This window comes from Clupea harengus, chromosome 21, assembly GCF_900700415.2.
Source record: "Clupea harengus chromosome 21, Ch_v2.0.2, whole genome shotgun sequence".
Classification (NCBI taxonomy): Eukaryota; Metazoa; Chordata; class Actinopteri; order Clupeiformes; family Clupeidae; genus Clupea; species Clupea harengus.
The window spans coordinates 4,608,134-4,628,889 of record NC_045172.1 but is presented as its reverse complement, the minus strand read 5'-3'; the positions used below and the strand labels follow the sequence as shown (position 1 = coordinate 4,628,889).

The following is a 20,756-nucleotide window of genomic DNA, read 5'->3' as shown; positions in this document are numbered from 1 at the left end:
CTGGGGATCAACTTACAGTGGACCCCTGGTCCTCGCCAGATGCAGCTGCGAAGCTGATGGAACATTTCCAGAGGCATGTTGGTTTCACTTCCAAATATCATTGATGCTTGTAAATTCATGGGATTCTGGTTATTGCCTTAACCAAATAATATCCTCACAAGTCTTTACTGTGTCTATGATATTTTTGTTGTGGGTTGTAATATCTGGTTGTAATATCCAGAGTGGTTTGTGTTTTGTTTAACTGTAGTTGTATCTTCCCCATGTTATTGTTTAGATGCCAAGGGACAGCAGCTGTTCAGACATACAAGAAGAAGTCTGAGATAAATAATGTTTTCAGGTTATTGTCACATTCATCTGGGAGCCCTCTTGAGTACTGGGGATATCCATATCATATCCGATCCTCTGACCCCTGCATTCCTGCACATGCACTTGGGTAGGATTTCACGTTAGGGTTTAATAGGAAGTTAAGTAACATGAACTAAATGCTGTATTTAACATATAGCATAAAGCATTAACTATAATTCTTAAAGTAACCTCAGGACTGAATATACTTCAGTATTTACAGTTACATTACTTTGGGTTCAGTAATTCTGTAGCCTTTCCTTGTAAATCAGTGCATTAATTAATGTTAAAGCACCACCGAATATTGTACACGATCTGAGTTATCTGCAGAAAACCAGCTGAAATCTTACTGTGGCATGTTAAAGTCTAATATGTTTGTAAGCTGTGGAAACCCATGCGAATAATGGTGCTTGTCATAAATTCCCATCCATCTTTGGTGAAATCCCCCTTGGTTTTTGGCCAACTCATATATCAGATTTAGGAAACAGCTGTATTGTTGCTGGTGATGGTGGTGGTGGTGGTGTGTGTGAGTGTTTGTGTGTTTGTGTGTGTGTGTGTGTGTGTGTGTATCAGGACCAGATGTTATGGACATAAAACTTCATCACTTGATACCTGCTCCCTTTAAATGGATTGCTTGACTGCCTCTGCATTTTGAAGCTGATGATATTTATCTGTGTTCATTTTGATTGTCATTTCCGATGCATAAAACAAGAAAGACAGACACAGAATGTGCATCCTTTGCAACAATCCAACAATCGTGGCGCATTATCACTTTGTTTGCCAGGGAGCATAATTTCACATAGACTATCATCAACCAGATAAATATAGGGCACTCCAAGTCCATACAGACATGTAACCCTCATGGACGCCATGACCTCGCTTTTCTGTTCTATAAATCTTTTCTTTCTTTTTAGAAACAGCGTGGTGGTAAGTCCCTAACTCCGCTGCCTGAGTCTAATCCCTGCGGCTGCATTGTGTTTATGCTTCCTGTTGTCATTCCCATGTGATGCAGCATTGCCGGCCCTTTACAGCGAGGGTCGCATCTACTGTCTACTTTTTTATGAACCGCGCTATCTTGCTATTTTAAGGCTCTTCATGGGAACTGGATCGTAATCGTTAGCATGACATTTTTGGAGCTGGTTAACATTTGGGGGGAAAAAAACATTAAAAGATGAAATGATTAGAAGTTATACTCTATGCGTAGTAATCGGCTCATTCCCTCTTTGGTCTTATGCTGTGTCCCTGTCCAGTCTCGCACTCACTGCCTATTGTGCTTCACTTGACAAAAAAAATGCTGTTTGCTAAGTTGCAAATGAATGTTTAAAGCCCTCAACCTTGTGTGTGCTGCACTGTGCGAAGGAGAAAGACTAATGAAAAGGCTGATTTAACTATAAGCAGAATGCACTCTTGCAGAAGTTTTAACACAACCATCACAGATCATATGTGATTAGAACCTCCTAGAAATGGAAAGTAAGTTAAAATGCTTACATGTAACTGATAAACAACATTAGCGCCTACTCTTGTGAAAGAAAGAGTTGTGTTCTTGTTATGATCTACGAGGATGTTGTTAACTGTGGTTGTGACAAATAGCAAAAGATAGCATCTAATAATATTATTATTATTATATCTTTTACTTCTATACTGTTAATATATTTTACTTGTACTACCGTTTTATATCTTTAAGGGGAAAATGGAGAATTCTGTCCTGTTTACTCCCTGTGTGTGTTCCACCCAGTAGACCTGACACTGCAGCAGATAGTGGAGGACCCAGAGTCGTCGTCGGTCGAGCGGAGCGTTGATCCGGACGGCAACCCGGCCTTCATCTTCTCCAAGAAGTCTGGGGTGTCGCGGCTGGCCTACGGTCTCCTGGACAGCCCCTTCCACCGCAACTTTGCCCTGCTCTTCCGCCTGATGGCTGCCAATGACACCGGCATGCTCTTCGCCCTCACTGACAAGTCCCAGATGCGGATCCAGCTGGGCGTGAAGCTGACCCGCGGGAAGCTGACCGGACGGCAGGTGGCGGTCTACTACAGCGACTCCAAGGGCAAGACGTACGGCAAGGCACGGTTCGCGCCTGTCGCCTACTTTCCGCTGCCCACCGAGAACCACGTGTGGACGCGCTTTGCCATCTCTTTCAGCGCCAACAAGATCTCCTTCTTCCACAACTGCAACCGCGAGCCCATGGTGGGGACGTTCAGTCGCTCCAATGCACCCCAGCTGGTGGAGGCAGGGGCGGCCATCATGGTTGGGCAGGGAGGCCACCAAGACGGGGATAAGTTTGAGGTATCCCATCATGCGCCGTGTTCGTGCTGTCCACTCTCAGTGCTTCTTTCCGAATGTTTAAAAGACGACCGAGTCAACGCCTCATGAAAGTTACACACTAGTGTAGTAGAGAGTGTAGAACTGTGGATCTGTGTGTGGCTGTGGCTGTGGCTGTGGCTGTGGCTCAGCACATGATGAAGGGACACCCAGGGCTCTGTGTGCGGTCTAAGGGGAACTGACGGCTTCATCACTCAGAAATGATCCCAAACTGAGGCCTGCTTGTTCCCAGAGTCCAGATCCTGTGAGGTCAGGTCACACCCCCTCTGGGACTGGAAAGGGAGAATCCCTTAAGTTTGGGTAGAAAATTCGTTTTTTATTTTGTGTAAATGGCTCGACCATGTGGGGGGCTAAATGTTTCATTGTCCACAAGCACATGACAAATACAGTAGAATATCACATATCCTTCCTGTGGGTAGTGTGTGTGTTCAGTGTGTATAGTGCATCTGTGTGTGTGTCTCTATGTGTGTGTTCAGTGTGTATAGTGCATCTGTGTGTGTGTCTTTATGTGTGTGTTCAGTGTGTATAGTGCATCTGTGTGTGTGTCTCTATGTGTGTGTTCAGTGTGTATAGTGCATCTGTGTGTGTGTCTCTATGTGTGTGTTCAGTGTGTATAGTGCATCTGTGTGTGTGTGTGTGTGTGTGCGTGTGTGTGTGTGTGTGTGTGTGTGTGTGTGTGTCTGAGTGTGTGGATGATGTAAATGATAAGGTGTGCATGTGTGTCATTCCAATGAACCATCACACCATCCCTGTGATCTGCCCCTAAATATGTGTTTCTTTGTTCCTGTATTGTTCAGGGCCAGATATCCCAGTTGACCATCAGTGGGGACCCAGCCGCAGCTGAGAGACAGTGCTACACGTCTGATGATGAGGATGAGGATGATGTGAGTTCTGTCTTAGCTCACCCACCTGCCTACATGCAATTCCTATAGCATACCAGCAGAGAGCAGAGTTAACCAAATATTCCGATGTAGCAACTGATTGGCTAGCAAAAACTGTTAATACATTAATACATGATATAATACTGTTTTATTTGTACTTGTTCTTTTGTTATTAGATTTTTATGTCTGATAATAGTAGGAAGAATCACTTCCTGTATAAGCATCTCACCCTCTCTCTCTCTCTCTCCCTCTCTCTCTCTCTCCGTCTCACTCTCTCTCTCTCTCTCTCTCTCTCTCAGGCCTCAGGAAGTGGAAGTGGAGATGGCATTGACACTGATACTGATGACGGCATCACGACACGACCTCCCAAACAAAAGGTACATTGTGTCATCGATCACAGGACCCTTAATCTCCTCTTCAAATCTTTGCCTCTCTCATAATTACAGCTGTGAATATTTCCTCTGTACCAAATATATGTGCTTTCTCCACATGTTCCTAGGTTGAAAAAAAAACAGTCCAGCACAAAGTTAATCTTCAGACGACCATGTTTTAAAAATAAAATAAAATAATTTTTAGTCATTAAAGAAATAAATATACCCTTATCCTGCACCTACTGCTCCTGGTTATTAAGAGTACTGAAGCTGGGCTTAAGGGTATTGCCATATGTTAACTGTTATGTTTGCCAATTAGTTGCATGGATGACACATTTGGTGTCTTAACAAGCAGCTGTTTCTAGCATGATTATCTAACCCAAGTACTGAAGCTGTGATGGAACAGAGATGACCGCGTAAAACTCAGTGGTGTGCTCTCCATATTTGAAGATGTATCTGACGTTTATTTTTCCTCTTTCATGACCATGTGGAAATATCTCCTTCCAGACCCAGGATGTGCAACTTCTGCCAGAACCCCCAGTGTCCCGCACTGCCTCCAAGGGATCTCTTGACACTGGACGGGAAGAAACAGGTAGGTTATAGACTGGTGTTCCCAAACGGCTTATGGTGATTAGAGGTTTCCCTTTAGGCGGTTAAGTTGATGCTTCAGCCAGTCTCCTGACATGAAAGTTCATGATTCATTAGCAGTAACATTTGAGTCAGTGAGTACTCACAGTCTTTTGTACTGGTTCTCAATCCTGAAATCAGATGCACAAGTGGACATTTCTTGTTTGGCAACCTGAGAAATCTGGATCATAAAGTTTTTTACCACTGCATACACACATTTTTTTAAACCTTGTCCTGAATTAATGGGTAGCCCCCTCTAGTGGATAGGTTTAGTTACTGCTATACTTCCTGCATCCTGGTCTTGAGAAAACACGTTATTGGCTGATTAGCTTACATTTTCAGTTAGATTTTCAGCTCTTTCACACACACACACACACACACACACACACACACACACACACACACACACACACACACACACACACACACACACTCACTCACTCACTCACTCACGCACTCACTGCCACACGTACAATACATACACATACAAAACTTTTATTTGTCTGTTAAGGTATGAAAGTGATAAATTATATAAGATATCACTATGCTGCTATCTTTTTTGGTTTTGTTTATTCAGATTCAGATTATTCAGGCAGGTAGACCGCAAACATTGCTGACTGAAAAGCCCATTATAATGCCAGCAAATTTGCTTAGTTAGAATTATTCAGCTTATAAAGAGCAACATCTATTAGTTCAGTCTGGAATGGCAGAGGGACGGCTGGAGCAGCACCGGTGTCCCACCAGGAGAGGGATACAGAGCCATCACAAGTAGCCCTCTACACAAACAAAGCACATTATTTATTACCATGACATTATAGTAGCGGACGTTGTTTTTTCCTGATTTTGCTTTTCATGGCAGCTGAGAGGCTGATTGTGTTCTCTTTGCTCTAGGCCCCAAAGGAGACTCAGGGTTTGACACTGAGGGTTCTGGTGACACCTCTGAGCAGGAAGCCCCTAGAGAAAAGGTATTCCTCTTAGAGGGTCTTATAGGTCTGAAACACAAAATCACTTCAGTTAAAGCAGTTTACAGAAGCCAGTTTTCATAGTAGCTAGGACAGTAAGTGAAACCTCACAGGTAAGATAGACTAGTCAAATCCAAGCATTTGCAATTGTAATGAGTTAATCATGATAATAATTATTATTGAATCAACCTAAATAGGCTACCTGTTTTATTTGATCTGCCTATTTGACGCGTAGAACACAATGCAGTAGAAGATACAATACAGGACAGAAGAGTCTAGAAACTGTTTTGAGCACAAAAACTTTATCACAACTACCTAATTCATCTTTTCACTTTAATGAATCTATTTAATTTCGCCAACACCTTTATTAACCCTGACTTCAAATATCCCTTAAAATTAAGACTTAAAATGGTTAACATCCTTTCTCATCACCATCCTTTGACCAATCCTTCCATTGCTCCTCCTCAAGGGAGGTAAAGTGGTTGGCTCTCCCGGCATGAAGGGGGATACCGGACCTCCAGGTCCTCCAGGTCCTCCAGGGCCTCAGGGTCCACTCACAGAAGTTATGGACGCTGGGGACGGGAAGGTGGTGCACAAAGTGGAGGGCCGCCAAGGACCACCGGGGCCACGGGGGCCCTCAGGGCAACCTGGGCCAGCAGGCCGTGATGGCCAAACTGTGAGTACTGCTTTTATCTTTTGAGCTAATTTAAAGGGCTGTCCACACTTCCAACAATAACTATAACGACAACTGTTACTATAACGATATGAGCATCCACACTGACCAACTATAAGAAAAACCCATAGAGCAATATTTAAAACTATAGTATTTACAGTTGTTGTTACAGTTATCATTGGCAGTGCGGACAGGCCTTTATAGGCCAGGCAAAGTAGCATTTTTCGACAGACAAATTGTAAAAGAATTTTTTGCAGCTTAGATCATTTCTCTGAGGTGTCTAGAACCACATACTAAAAGTCCTAAGAAATCCTAGTTGAGGAAATATGTTAAATTCTCATCAATCCGAGATGTGTGCCAATAAGGCCAGGCAACATTACACCCCAATGGGGCTATTTTTTTCCTTTACTCCTATCAAAATGAAACTTTACACAATGAAACTACCCATGAAAAGTAAAACATTTTGTATTACAAGTTTCTTTGAAAATTAATTTTAATATGCAAAAGAGCTATACACTAATCGAATATGCCCAAAATACACCCAAATAGGCTTAATTTTTTCCTTTACTCCTACCACAATAAAACTTTACATAGTAAAAGTATACATGAAAAGTAACTTTTTTTGTATTACAAGTTTCTTTTGAAATTATTTGAATATGCACATGAGCTCCACACTTATTGAATACGTCCTAATTTGCATAGGCAGAAACACCATTCATATGTATAACAAATACATCGGCCCAATCTTCATCCAATCATCCTACTGCCAATGGGTGATGGCAATGCTGCCATTTTCTGCCATTTCTGTATGGTATATCAATACTTTTTGCATATATTGTTTTGCATTGTTTTGATGGATACACATTTGTGTTTTCTAGGGTGAAAAGGGTGACCAGGGTGTAGAGGTGAGGAACAAATACTGTATATAAAAACGTATGCTTTTGTTTTGGTGGTCGCTACATACTGTATTGTGTTGACACTACTCTCGTCCTGGTCAGGGTGCTGGTGGGCCGCATGGTTTCCCAGGAACCCCAGGGAACACTGGAATGAAGGGGCAGAAGGTGAGCAGGGCAACAGTGTTGTTTGGGGGCAGGCACTTTCCCATTGATACTGGGCAATAAATATTGATCTGGAGATAACCAGAACCCTCGGAACCAGTCATGTGATTGCCCAGCAACATTGCTCAAACAGTTGGGCCCATGCATCATCACCGTTAGTGTGTTCCCTGGCGCTATCCCCGTAGCTCTTACATGTGTTTTATGACTCTCTACTGTATATGTATATGACTGCTATAATCAGTGATTAGGGTTAGGGGGAATCAGAGGATGACTGATGTTGAGTGCATACTGTATATTTAAGGTGAAGTTAAAGCCTGTATAGAACCTTCAAAGGTCTGAGCAAATAAGTCTGGTGAGAAATTCCCTTAGTGGCAGTAAAGGTTTTTATTCATAACATTGATTTTACGCCTTGATGTTGACATCTGGTCTGTTCTCTCCAGGGGGAGCATGGGGTGGGCCAACCTGGACCTCCGGGGCTCCCAGGGCCCCCAGGGAATGGAGAGACGGTGAGTATGATCCACAGTAGCTGGACGTGGTTGTTGCTATTGTTGTAGTTGTTTTTGTGTTGTTGTTGTTGTTGTTGTTGTGGTCATTGCAATTACATTTGAATGTATTGATTTAGCAGAGGCTTGTAACTGATGTGACTTACATGTAGAGGTGAGGTACAGGTTGTAGCCAGTATGCCTTTTGCCTTTGGTATCAAAGCCGTGACCTTGGTGTTGGTAGTACCAGTTGAGCTGCAGGATTCCATTACGAGTCTCTGAGTCACTCATAAATCAGAGCTGGCTTTACTCCAGTATAATCTAAAGAAATGTAAATCATGCATGTAGCACAGAGAGAGAGCCGTATTTCATTGGTGTCCTGAAGTTATGTTTTGTCTTTTCTGTTTGTTTGTTTGTTTGTTTGTTTGCTTGTTTTTAGACCTTTGTGGATGTGGAAGGCTCTGGAGGAAAAATGCCTGTATGTTCATCATGGTTTCCTTTTATCTTAGCTATATCATACACGTCTCTTTTTCATGTTCCACAGGGATAGTCATTTTTAGAATCATAAAAATTGTATCAAATGGAGACAGTATGGGCTGAATTTGAAAACAAATGATACATTGAAAATCTGCCAATCGTTTTCTAGATATATGTAATGTGCATGCTATAACTTTAGTTTGATGGTATTTCAATAGCCATGGCATATAATATTTGGTCATTACTGTTTGAGCAACAATAAGCAGTGCTGTTATCTTGTCTGAAACAGGTACGGCGTGGACCCCCTGGTCTTCCCGGACCACCAGGACCGCCTGGCCCAGCAGGTTCTGGAGAAGATTCCAATGGATCAGGGGCATCTGGACCCAATGGAAAGCCTGGACGTCCTGTAATGTCTCTATTGTTCATATGTGTTTGTGTGTGAATAATGTGTTTGTTTGTTTATTTCTTGGAAAAAGGGGTGCCTGTAACCCCAGTCTGTTTTCACACAAATGCCAATTTGAAAGTGATAAGTACCGTCTTCAGCACTGGCGGAAAAAAGATTCAAACAGAATTTTTTTTTTTTGGAGGAGACAGGCCGAGTATTTGTGTTAGAATATAACCAGTGTAAACATGGGCTTGTGAAGCTTGTTAAGCTCTGTTCTTCTGACAGTCTGTCTATTTGTGTGTTTTTGTCAGGGACCTTCTGGGCCTATGGGGAAAGCAGGACTTCCTGGCCCACCTGGGCCAAGAGGAGAAAAGGTCAAAATTAATTCAGATTATGATATAAAGTATTGTTACACGCCGTAAAGGGGGCTCGCATAAACTGTGTGTACCAGGTCACTTTTGTAAGAGTAGAAACGCAATGAATGACATCAACTAATGTCATTTCTTCTCGTGGGATTCTGTTCCCAGCCACTTCTAAACACAAGCATTGCAGTGCACATGCAGTTTTGTATTCCATCTTATTTTACCGTTTTACAGTTTTGCTTAATCTCCTTGTCCTGTTTGGGCTCTTGTTCTGCAGGGAGATTGTGGGACTTTGGGACTTCCTGGATCTGGAGGGGATACTGTGAGTGTCAAGGCAATAACTGTGGTTTCAATGTGTTCACCATTATATTTAGGTTTGCACTATTTTATAATGGTGCTATACATCATATCCAAATACACACCATTTTAAATGTTTATCCTACTTTGCCTATGTCAAAAGATATTAACCAAGGTATTTCATGTATCTGTCTGTGCTTTATCTGGTCAGAGAAATTAGGTATTTGATCATGTTAGTACTACCTGGGCAGCTGTCAACAGAGACACCTCTCCATTGACTAATGGCAACACTGAAAGCTTTAGCTGTCGTGCCACGCGTGCATACAGGTCTTCAAATGGCAAAATTCCAGGATGATGATGAATTCTGCATTCTGTCAATTCCGTGCTGGAAAATCACCCCTTAGAGTTTTTATTTCTTTACTTTCCCCCTTTAGCAAGACGGTTTTTCTGTCACTTCTTTTTTCGACAACTGGCTGCCTTATTTTTCGTCCACAGCAGCACCACAGGTATCCAGGGTCCGACACGTGTTTGAAACCTGCCAACCCCGCAGTTCCTCACAATTAATGCCGAATGTTAATTAACCAAGATGCCTGAATTCACTGAAGTGATTGAGTGATTGTCCACGGCATGTATCCCAATGCGAGCATTACAAATACTTAAATACTAATGACTGGCAAACACACTAATTGCAACCCATGCTAAGACAGAGCCAGATATACAGATGCAAAGACCATGGGACATGGAACTCTCAAGAACACAAAAGAGCAGTTTACCAGGTTATATTAGACGGTTCCTCAGAATGTTGCAAAAAGTTCCATTGATTTGAATGGGCCACCCCAACATTCGGAGGTCTGATATATATTTATATTGCAAAAAATGAATGATCGCTGCCATTGGCTGCTTCTAATTCACTTCTTTCATCCCCTGCACATCAGGGTCCTGTTCGTCCTGTCAAGATTTATTTTCCTATACTGACCGATGGACTATACATGACCCCTAACTGGTCTTGTGAATAGGGACACAATACTGTGATTCTACAGTCTTTGTAGAAAAAATTTAAATCTTCCTGAAGTGATATTCTCTCAATGGTGTTCTTGATTGTTCACACTCCCACATGTGAATTTTTCCACAAGCGAATGAAAGGCACTCATGCATGCTAAATATATATATTGACTTCCAGGTAAAGAAAGACGTGCAGTGAGAGATGGAGACACTGCTGTTTCACTGATGTCAGAGTCAGAGTTTTTCACTGGGTTTTCACATCAACTATCAAACAATTAGGCTTCACCTGAACTGACTCCATTGAAGCACTGTAGATGTGACAACATTTAAATAGCTTGATTTCTTCTGATCTAATTACTTTCAACTTGCTTCCTCTCATCTAAGGGTAAACTGGGTAACGGTGGATTGCCTGGATCCCCAGGTCCTATGGGCCCATCTGGACCTCCTGGGCTTCCTGGGCCCCCAGGCCCAGCTGGAAAGGTCACCATTGTAAGTCCCAGTCTGTGGATAAACACTGCATTGCCCATAATTCTCTATTTTGTCACATGGGAACATTTCACAAAGAGAGAATTTCACTGCAGTGTCGCACGACTTCATAAGAATTGTTTTGTAGCCATTATACCGTATCAGAACCATTCGGAACCTGCTCATGTGTTCTGCTGTTTGTGCAACAGGAACAGAATGGCACTGAGGTGACCCTCGTTGAAGGACCACCTGGACCTCCCGGGTCTCCAGGTCCAAAGGTGCGTTACTGCCATCACTCTCTCACCCCTGCCATTTCATCCCTGAGAAGAGGAATTGCATAGATGGAATTGGTATGGGAAGAGAAGACAGAGAGGTGTTGCACAAGTCATGTCTTTGCCTCTAAGTGCTGGTCCAATCTATTCAGAATACATGGAGGCCTCTTGTAATATACCGGCATGTCTCTTTTCCTAATTCGATATGGTCAAATGCAGAGGACTGCTAATATGCATAACTGTAATTGACACCACACCACATTTTCTTCTCAAAATCCCCCAAAAATGTCAACACTTTATTCATCCCTTTCTCTCCTTTATTGTTTTCTCTCAGGGCCCTCAAGGTATTCCAGGTCTACCGGTAAGAATCTTGGAAAACCTAGCATCTTCTAATGTTAGAATGGTGCACCTGTGAATCTGTATTCATTTTCTTTACACAGGGAAAGGCTGGATTTCCAGGAATTGCAGGCCAGAAAGGCAGCGAGGGTCCGCGGGGACGGGATGGTTTTCCAGGAATGGATGGCTTCCCTGGGAGACCGGTGAGTGAAACAAAATAGAAAATAAAAAAATTGCATGGTGATCCAACCTGGACCGCAGAACTACACAGTGCATAGCTGAAGTAGCTAGGACTGGACATGGATCACTTGACTTGGTCCCTGGGTGCCATCAAGGCTGCTCACTGCTCCTGGCTGCCCTGGAGGAAGGACAGCCCAGGATGGGATAAATGCAGAGGATACATTTCACTGCGACCTCTTCGGCATGCGTGTGTATGCGTGTGTGTGTGTGTGTGTGTGTGTCCTGTGTCGCTACCCAAAAATGCACGTGTGTGTTGTTGTGTGTCGGGTTGTGACCATAATAAACTGACTTTGACTCTGTCTTTGACTTTCGTGGGAATGACAGGTGTGTTTATCTGTTCTTCTATCATATGCCATCAAAATTAGTTTAAAGACGATACCAAAATGAGTTGCTTATAAAAAAAAGTGGCAAATTGATGCATACTTTGCCTTGAAATTCACCATTTTAATGGAGAGAGTGCTATGTTCAGAAATGTCTTTGTGAAAGCTGGGTTAAATGATGGTTGCTGCTATATGAATGCTGTTCCTCTAATATTTCAGGGGGATAAAGGAGAACGAGGACTCAGGGGTGAAAGGGTGAGTCAAATTAGAGATGGGAGGCCTTACTTACAGAATCAACATGATTGGGGTGCATTTGTCCTATCAGTGGTTTCTGCCTGTAGTTACGTTGGTCATCATGGTCTGCATCTGGGACACATGCTCATCTTAGATAACCAACAGGGGGCACCTATGTTGCATCACCCACTCTGTGAGAAAGTTTGTTTCTGGTTTATGAATACTCAATCAGCTGAGCCATATTAAATGAAGGCAACGAGGACTTTGTGTAGATATCCACAGGCCTGGGCAGGTGCAATCTGAAAACACTGTTTTAGCTACAGCTTCTGGGTTGAATGACAAGTTTTCTCTGTGTGAAACTGTATGCTACCATCAGGCGTCAGATGTGTTATCCAATCAGCAGTGATGTGAATATAAACCCTGCCATGTTAAAAAGGCAGTGCGCACAATAGATCCAACTAGTCCTTTACAAATGCAAGATAAGAATAAGATGTTTACAAAAATATTTGATGTATTTAAACCGATTCTTACAGGCTCCAAAAATTCTTTGGAGCCCTATTCTTTGTCTGACTGTGTTGTCATATGTGCGTGTGATCTTAAGGGGGAGGCAGGGAAGGATGGAGGTCCACCAGGGCCTCCTGGGCTTCCAGGACCACCAGGGGAGATCGTGTTCCCGAATGTAGGAGACGTAAGTTTACACACACTCAGACAACCACACACAGAGGAGGGTGCGCACACACTTCCTTTTTACTAAAAGGTCTAGATGTTGCTTCATGTGTACACACAAATGATGTCAGCTGTTAGCAGGTTTGGGCTGATAATTCTGATATTACCTTTCAGCATGAGGGAGTTGTTGGGATCGCTGGACCACCGGTAAGAATGCATGATTGGATGGATGAATGCATGATTGGATAGATGAATGCATGATTGGATGGATGAATGCATGATTGGATGGATGAATGCATGATTGGATGGATGAATGCATGATTGGATAGATGAATGCATGATTGGATAGATGAATGCATGATTGGATGGATGAATGCATGATTGGATAGATGAATGCATGATTGGATGGATGAATGCATGATTGGATAGATGAATGCATGATTGGATGGATGAATGCATGATTGGATAGATGAATGCATGATTGGATAGATGAATGCATGATTGGATGGATGGATGAATAGATGCACAGATAGATGGGTGTATCAGTGATTATGTGATTTAGCAACAAATACTGTATGTAATATGCACTAATGTAATATGCATGTCATGACATAAATTCACTCTTCTCGTCGTTTTCTAGGGTCAGCCTGGTCTTGCTGGTCGGGCAGGATTCCCTGTAAGAATTTTTCCCTCCAGTTCCCCATATTCCACCAATTTCCAATTTAATACTCTTCAATAGAACTGTTTCACAAAACACCATGGACCTTTACAATTGCCATATTAGCATAAATGTTACCGTCCTACATAATGAATGTCAAAAACAAACGTAACCAACAGCATACACAATTTCAACGTCTCAATTCTGTTTATGCATATGTGAATGTTTATATCTCTTGTTCTCTATCAGGGCCCAATGGGGCCAAAAGGGGACAGAGGGGAGCGTGGGCAGTCAGGTGTTCCTACTAAGGTAAGACAGCTTCATACAGCCTTTCTCTCTCAGCCATCACATACCAGAGAAGTTATCAACCAATAGACTGGCTTCTCATTCAAGACTTTGATTCATATTCGTGTTATTCATACTTCCGGGTGTGGATGAAGTCGCTTAATTAAGAGAGAGAGAATTTAATCAGGATCTTTGACATCTAAATCATACTGATTGTGAAGGAACATTTGCAAACCAAAGTGGTGGATCAGAAAACCCCTTGGTTACAATTGTACCTCAGTCTCCACAATCATAAATACTACTAGTCCAACATACTAGCTTAGACATAAATAAACAAACAAATAAATAAATGAGGCAGTCATTAGAATGTCTAACGCATAAATGAATTTGTTGACACTGCATCACTCAGGGCCAGAAAGGAGAACCTGGTGTGATTTTGGCTGCGGATGGAAGCCGTCTGTATCCGGGGTTGACAAGCCAGCCAGTAAGTGGAAAGGTCTTCTCACCCGACTCATAAGTCATAAGGGGCATGTATGGCAAATTAAGTCATCGCCTAACCTTAAGACAATAGTATTCAAATTGGATTTGATTTTGGTGCATGTTCCAGTCTGGGTCCATCCCACAGCTAGCAGCTAACTGGGACAGCTTCAAAGTGCCTGTTCTTACAATTGTTTAGATTGAGCAATATGTCCCAGTTCCTCACTTGGGAATAGGTTTCTAACTATGGTCATTTCATTCATTTGTTTTCAAGTTTTTTTAAAGTCTGTTTGATGTTTTCAGGGGGAGCCTGGACCAACTGGGCCTCAAGGACCTCCTGTGAGTAACAGTGGGAGCTGGTTGTACTGTCATTGAAAGTGTGCATGAATGAATCTGGTCTCTAAATATGTATATTCAGCTGAGACTGATATCTAAATGCCCTAAAATGTCTTGGTATGGGTAAAATGCCTTTGCCATCATCAAAATTTGAGTGGCTATGAAAATCAATCAATTAATGCATTAGCTCCTTTGTGTGTGCGTGCCTTTCTTTAGGGTATACCCGGCTATCCAGGGCAGAAGGGGGAGTTTGGAATGCCAGGCAGGCCGGTAAGTACTTTACAAGAATTAGCCTCTGTGCAAAATGTTTAAATGAGACTAGCCTGCAGACTGCTTTATTAGGCTTAGCAGCTCGGGTATTTGTCCCGAGGAAGCGGATTAAAGTCTGGAGCAGGCAAATTCATGTCATGCTTTAAAGTGAGTAATTTCTGACATGCAGAGATAATGACTGTGTATAATGTTGGATTCAGGGGCGCCCAGGTCTGAACGGGCTGAAGGGAGAGAGGGGAGACTCAGTTGGTGGACATGGAGGATATCCGTTCCCGGTGAGGAATGCTTATATTACAAATGTTGCATGTTTACAGGTTGATACTGTACGTTGTCTTGTACCGTACCATATATGTTATGTCTGTGTCCGTGTCCGTGTCCATGGCCGGCCAGTCCTTTTTCAGGCATGTCCTCTCCATTCCCATGTCTTGTCCTTTTCGATCTCCATACCCATGTATCGTCATGCCATGTCATGTCTCATCTCCAGGGTCTCCCACTAAACAAGATTCTCACAGAAGTATTCCATTGGGTTCATGTTCTTTCCCCCAATGTCACAGTCATGTCACGTCATATTTCGTCTCATCTCTTTTCCAGGGTCTTCCTGGGCCTCCAGGTCCTCCAGGACCACCGGGCCCCGCTGGGGCTGTTCTCTCACTGGACAGCTTCTCTGTGAGTCAGCATGCAAAATATGGTTACATTATTATTATTATCATAATCATTACAATACTGTCTTCGGGAAACTGTTATTTTAAAGATAGGTAATTTAATGGTAACTTTTTGTTATAGAAAAATGGAGAACGATCCAGGCATCATCCAGGTAAGCCATTCAAAAAAACTCAATGACAAACTGAAAATTCAACGTCTTACTTCAAATTCTTTGGTAAAACAAAAGATAGCGTGCCATGTAAACCTGCTTAAATGTCAGTCATTGAGGAGATACTTGTTTGGTGGGACCTGTTTCTATATACGGCATGACCAGCCCTGTTTCTCTCCTCTGCAGTACTTAAAGGAGACAAAGGAGACCAAGGAGCTCCAGGCATCCCAGGGTTCTCAGGTAAAGGCCACTCCTCTCCACATGCAGGGCTCACCTACAGGCAGGTTCAGGCCTGACCTGACCAGAAACAAAACTACTCCCCTCTAGATTATGGGCCCTATGTAGGGGGCTGGTCCTCCACTCAGCGAGAGGTCAACCAAGGTCATATGTTCAGCTCAAGGAGCACACATGCTAGTGAAGACAATCTCTAACTTATTTGACCATAGGTTGCTTCAGATATGCAGAATGAATGGTACTGTTTAAGAACGGTTGCCCACTCCAAAAAATGACACGAACAGGACAGAAGATGCACAGTTAGTATTGGCATAGAGTTGCTGTATTACACTTGTGTGTTATTCAGGTGCTTTCTTTCTTCTGCAGGTGGCACAGGAGGCTTTGACTTCAATGCTTATAAGGTATTGTAATGTGGTTTAGAATGGAACTATTCTATTCTGATTTATTAGTTATTTAGAATAATTACAGCGACTGGTCATGGTGAAATTGTGTGTGTGTGTGTGTGTGTGTGTGTGTGTGTGTGTTTTCTAGAATGAGCTGAAAGGTGAAAGGGGAGATACAGGCATGAAGGGGGAGAAAGGAGAAGCGGTTGGTGGAGGGTACTATGACCAACGATACGGCGGAATCGCTGGTCCTCCAGGCCCTCCAGGGCCACAGGTAAGGATAAAAGGCTCACTATACAGATCTACATTTACATTTACATTTAGTCATTTAGCAGACGCTTTTGTCCAAAGCGACGTACAATGGAGAGAACAGTCAAGCTAAGAGCAATAAAGAACATGGTGTAACAATAAATACTACTTTACATAAGAATTAGAAAAACGACCCAGAAAGGAAAAAGAAGTGCAGGAATGTAACTGCTGAAGTGCAAGTTAAGCGCTAGTCAAGGTGCCAGTTAGGAAGGGAGGTGCTCTCTGAAGAGTTGGGTCTTCAAAAGCTTCTTGAAGGTAGAGAGGGACGCCCCTGCTCTGGTAGTACTAGGCAGTTCATTCCACCAACGTGGAACTACAAATGAGAATAGTTTGGATTGCCGTGCTTGCACGGACGGCAGTGCCAAACGACGTTCACTAGACGAGCGCAGCGTCCTGGGTGTGACATTTGCCCTTACAAGAGCATTTAGGTAGGTGGGAGCAGAACCAGCAAGCACTCTGTAGCCAAGCATAAGTGACTTGAACTTAATGCGAGCAGCTACAGGCAGCCAGTGGAGCTCAGTGAGTAGCGGGGTGACGTGTGCCCTTTTCGGTTGGTTGAACACCAGGCGCGCCGCCGCATTCTGGATCATCTGTAATGGAGATCTAAGATCCAGCAGGTGGTTCAGAATCCATTATGGGTATGTCATCTGTCATCTATTGCTACAGCCATTGTAGAAACATGAAAAAGGAATTTTACTAAAACAATTTACATAACTAAATAAAATAAATAAATGAATTACTATTTTTTACTGTTTGACATTTCAGTCATTTACGTTTAGCATTGAACTATTTCATTTGAAGTTGCATTTGTAAGTGTAGACTACATGCTTGGGGTAAAACAAGATTTGCTCTCACCATGTATCACTGTTTTTAGGGTCCGAGGGGAGACTCAGTAAGGGGCCCACAAGGACCTGCCGGGCCTCAAGGCCAGCCAGGATACGGTCGCCCAGGAAACCCAGGTCCTCCGGGGCCACCTGGACCTCAAGGATCTAACTTACCTGGAGCACATCGATCCTCTCACAGTGAGACTCTCTTGCTAACAGTAGCTATCAAGCTCTACTTCATGCAGCACCAAAATGATGTCTTGGCTAGTCAGGGCTATTGCTAATCAAAAGAAGGTTTATGCACAATACATTATGGTTGTTGTGTTCGCATAACTTTTGCTATTGTTTAGGTATTGAGCAAATATACTTATTGATGTAATACTTCATGAAATTAAACAATGTGGGTTTTTTTATCTTCTCTGATGACCGGCAGCCGTAAATGTCCCAGGCCCACCTGGTCCACCAGGGCCACCTGGAGTTCCTGGTTTGGCCTCAGGGGTGAGTATGGGACCTAATTTTCACACAGCTATGGTATGGTTTGACGAGTGAGACAAGGACGATGTTTCCTTGGTTGCTTACATACTTTTAACTACCACACATAAGCATGGGCTAAATATAATAGAGGAGTTGAGGCTGCTAAGCTAAATTCTAACCTTACATTTTCGCAAAAAATGTTGCTGAGCTACTAAGTGTAATCCTAAAATATTTGGATTTTAATAGTTTTGAAAATGATAAAGGCAGATTATGTGGATAAACGCTCAATCATAATATTTAAAGAGGCTTACATCCTTCTTTAGTGAACACTCAAAGAACTGTAGCCACATTCTAGAGATATGCCACTGTCCAAACATGGATGGACTGCCACTACTATAACCTATACAGCCCTGGAAAATAGTATACCTGTATATTTTATATCTGTGCACCATGTCTGCTCCTCATAGGTCATGGTTCTGAGGACTTACGACAGCATGGCCTCTATCTCGAGACAACAGCCTGAGGGGACACTCGTCTACATCACAGACAACACAGACCTGTACATAAGAGTGCGAGAAGGTTGTCGAAAAGTACAGGTACATATCTCGACTCAGCCCCAGATTGTTCTGCATTCTGTTACGTAAGATAACATCTGTAATGTACTTGTTGACGTCTAAGTTAATATGTATTGTTTATTTGTAAAACATGGATCACTGTCTCATTTCAGCTTGGTGAATACACTCCCTTCCCTAGAGAAGTAAGTTATGGCATTACATTACATGTCTTCACTAGACTCACCCATTACACTTTACAGTAGGGGTGGGAATCTCTTGGCACCTCACGATTCGATTCCGATTCAGAGGTCAACGATTCGATTCTAAACCGATTCTCGATTCTAAACCGATTATCGATTATCAATTCTAAACCGATAAAACGATTATTGATGCATCTCGATTTTTTAAACATTTGAGTTTGCTACTCAGAGTCTCAAATCACTTCCTACTTTGTGTTTGATAATTAAAGAAAATCAACAGATCTATTTTTTTATTAGAGAAAAAGTGTGTCCTTGTCACAATTATGACTTTCTATGAACAATGCAATAATTGATGCAGCTTGCATTTCAACACAAAATGAATGTGTAAAAAAAAAATATATATATATATATATTAATTATTTTATTTAATTTTTTTTATTTTATTAAAAAATCGATTATGAACTTTTCTGAATCGAGACAGAATCGTTCTAGAGAGAATCGAGAGAAATCGAAAAACCGATTTTTTTTCCCCCACCCCTACTTTACAGTGTAACAATTGTTCATTGCATTAATATATTTACTTTATTAATAGTGCACAGTTCATTTAACATTCATCCGTTTCTCCATCTATCTATAGGAAAACAATGTGGCAGCCGTCAACCCTCCCCCAGTGGTGCAGTACCCTCCAGATCACACGGGGCCTGATTCTGGGGCCTCCTCATCGTCTGAGAGAGCCCCCCCTCAGTCTGAGGGCCAGTCCGAGTCCCTGGAGATCATTCCTCAGTCAGGGTACCCTCATCACCCGGCGTCCCCACCCCGGCACCCTTCTAACCCCTCCTATCCTTTCAATCCTGCCTACCCTCCTCAACCTGGGTACCCTCCTCAATCTGGGTACCCTCCTCAACCTGGGTACCCTCCTCAACCTGGGTACCCTCCTCAACCTGGGTACCCTCCTCAACCTGGGTACCCCAAATACACAGTGACATCTCATGGGACCTACCCACAACAGCCCCCACCCGCAGACCCCAGGTACTCCCCCTCACAGCCTGAGGGACGGTATCCGGACCACCGCTATCCTAATGGCCGGCTTCCCAGCAGCACCCACCGAAGGCCCAGTGACCCCCAGCCCCCAGCTTCCACCCACGAGCACAGGGCTGGGCCTGCGGTGAGCACATCCCACACAGTTGCTACGTTCAGATAGGTTAGCTGGAAGGGAGGAGATTTGCCAGATAATAAATGTAATAGGTAATTACAGGTAATGAAGGTGATTATAGGTAATTAAGTACTGTACTAGTTCTACACAGGAAATCCACAGAAAAATGGGGATACAATTCAGAAAAAGGTGTCTCAACTTGCAAACTCAACATATATATACAATATATCTGTACCATAAGACATTTAAGTCATGCACCTCACTGTGAAGAGTGTTGGTAACACTGATCTTTCTCGCCTTCCGGCACAGCTGCACCTGATCGCCATGAACCACCCGCAAGAGGGCAACATGCGGGGCATCCGAGGTGCCGACCACGAGTGCTTCACGCAGGCACAGGCTATAGGCATGAAGGGAACATTCCGGGCTTTCCTTTCGTCACGGCTGCAGGATCTCTACAGCATTGTGCGCAGGTCTGACCGGGAGCGCATTCCCATCGTCAACCTGAAGGTAGGAGGAAACTGGTCATCCATCCTCTGTTATTACAGAAATGCTCCTCATCGCCTTCTTATGGATGAAATAGACGCAGCTCTGGCAAAAGGCAATATAGACTAGAAACAGGTTCCGAGAAATAGGTCTAGAATGAGCTTTTTCTGAATCTTAAATGTAAATCTGCTACTTAACTATATATGAGAGTAATTCATTGCAATACCATTTAAACAATGCAATATGAACTGTCATGTTTCAAAAAATAACTTAGGAGGTATTCTCTACATTGTGATTTTTATGTTTTTGTCTTGTTGGGGACCATCAGGATGAGGAGCTTTTCAGTAGCTGGGAGTCCATCTTCAGCGAATCAGAGGGCAAGATCAGGGCCAACGTCACCATCTTCTCATTCGACGGCAGGGATGTTCTCACTGATGATGCTTGGTGAGTGAACATGAGTTCAACCTGACCTGATGCGCTCTGTTCTTCCACTGTTAAGAATTCTACCTCTGAGACAGCATTTCAATTAGCATA

At 42.9% G+C, this 20,756-nt stretch overlaps 1 protein-coding gene across 7 annotated transcripts in view; it reads left to right on the top strand.

Moving 5' to 3' along the window:
• Nucleotides 1–20,756, top strand: part of LOC105894554 (collagen alpha-1(XVIII) chain-like) — a 42,611-nt gene that overhangs the window by 19,424 nt on the left and 2,431 nt on the right. For 3 of the 7 annotated variants that reach the window (XM_031559118.1, XM_031559113.2, XM_031559116.2), the window contains exons 2-40: nucleotides 2,081–2,625; nucleotides 3,459–3,545; nucleotides 3,842–3,919; nucleotides 4,421–4,505; nucleotides 5,432–5,505; nucleotides 5,972–6,178; nucleotides 7,054–7,080; nucleotides 7,174–7,236; nucleotides 7,674–7,739; nucleotides 8,155–8,193; nucleotides 8,482–8,598; nucleotides 8,889–8,951; nucleotides 9,217–9,261; nucleotides 9,671–9,742; nucleotides 10,623–10,727; nucleotides 10,913–10,981; nucleotides 11,310–11,336; nucleotides 11,416–11,514; nucleotides 12,091–12,126; nucleotides 12,707–12,793; nucleotides 12,946–12,978; nucleotides 13,412–13,447; nucleotides 13,679–13,738; nucleotides 14,124–14,198; nucleotides 14,495–14,530; nucleotides 14,744–14,797; nucleotides 14,998–15,072; nucleotides 15,389–15,463; nucleotides 15,581–15,611; nucleotides 15,795–15,848; nucleotides 16,209–16,243; nucleotides 16,374–16,499; nucleotides 17,409–17,556; nucleotides 17,792–17,856; nucleotides 18,300–18,428; nucleotides 18,560–18,589; nucleotides 19,224–19,751; nucleotides 20,049–20,246; nucleotides 20,551–20,666. In XM_031559118.1, coding sequence (XP_031414978.1) covers nucleotides 2,081–2,625; nucleotides 3,459–3,545; nucleotides 3,842–3,919; nucleotides 4,421–4,505; nucleotides 5,432–5,505; nucleotides 5,972–6,178; nucleotides 7,054–7,080; nucleotides 7,174–7,236; nucleotides 7,674–7,739; nucleotides 8,155–8,193; nucleotides 8,482–8,598; nucleotides 8,889–8,951; nucleotides 9,217–9,261; nucleotides 9,671–9,742; nucleotides 10,623–10,727; nucleotides 10,913–10,981; nucleotides 11,310–11,336; nucleotides 11,416–11,514; nucleotides 12,091–12,126; nucleotides 12,707–12,793; nucleotides 12,946–12,978; nucleotides 13,412–13,447; nucleotides 13,679–13,738; nucleotides 14,124–14,198; nucleotides 14,495–14,530; nucleotides 14,744–14,797; nucleotides 14,998–15,072; nucleotides 15,389–15,463; nucleotides 15,581–15,611; nucleotides 15,795–15,848; nucleotides 16,209–16,243; nucleotides 16,374–16,499; nucleotides 17,409–17,556; nucleotides 17,792–17,856; nucleotides 18,300–18,428; nucleotides 18,560–18,589; nucleotides 19,224–19,751; nucleotides 20,049–20,246; nucleotides 20,551–20,666 — 3,895 coding nt within the window. Of the gene's footprint in view, nucleotides 1–2,077; nucleotides 2,626–3,458; nucleotides 3,546–3,841; nucleotides 3,920–4,420; nucleotides 4,506–5,431; nucleotides 5,506–5,971; nucleotides 6,179–7,053; nucleotides 7,081–7,173; nucleotides 7,237–7,673; nucleotides 7,740–8,154; nucleotides 8,194–8,481; nucleotides 8,599–8,888; nucleotides 8,952–9,216; nucleotides 9,262–9,670; nucleotides 9,743–10,622; nucleotides 10,728–10,912; nucleotides 10,982–11,309; nucleotides 11,337–11,415; nucleotides 11,515–12,090; nucleotides 12,127–12,706; nucleotides 12,794–12,945; nucleotides 12,979–13,411; nucleotides 13,448–13,678; nucleotides 13,739–14,123; nucleotides 14,199–14,494; nucleotides 14,531–14,743; nucleotides 14,798–14,997; nucleotides 15,073–15,388; nucleotides 15,464–15,580; nucleotides 15,612–15,794; nucleotides 15,849–16,208; nucleotides 16,244–16,373; nucleotides 16,500–17,408; nucleotides 17,557–17,791; nucleotides 17,857–18,299; nucleotides 18,429–18,559; nucleotides 18,590–19,223; nucleotides 19,752–20,048; nucleotides 20,247–20,550; nucleotides 20,667–20,756 lie in introns of all 7 variants that reach the window. The other 4 variants (XM_031559117.1, XM_031559112.2, XM_031559115.2 and 1 more) reach the window with 2 other exon arrangements.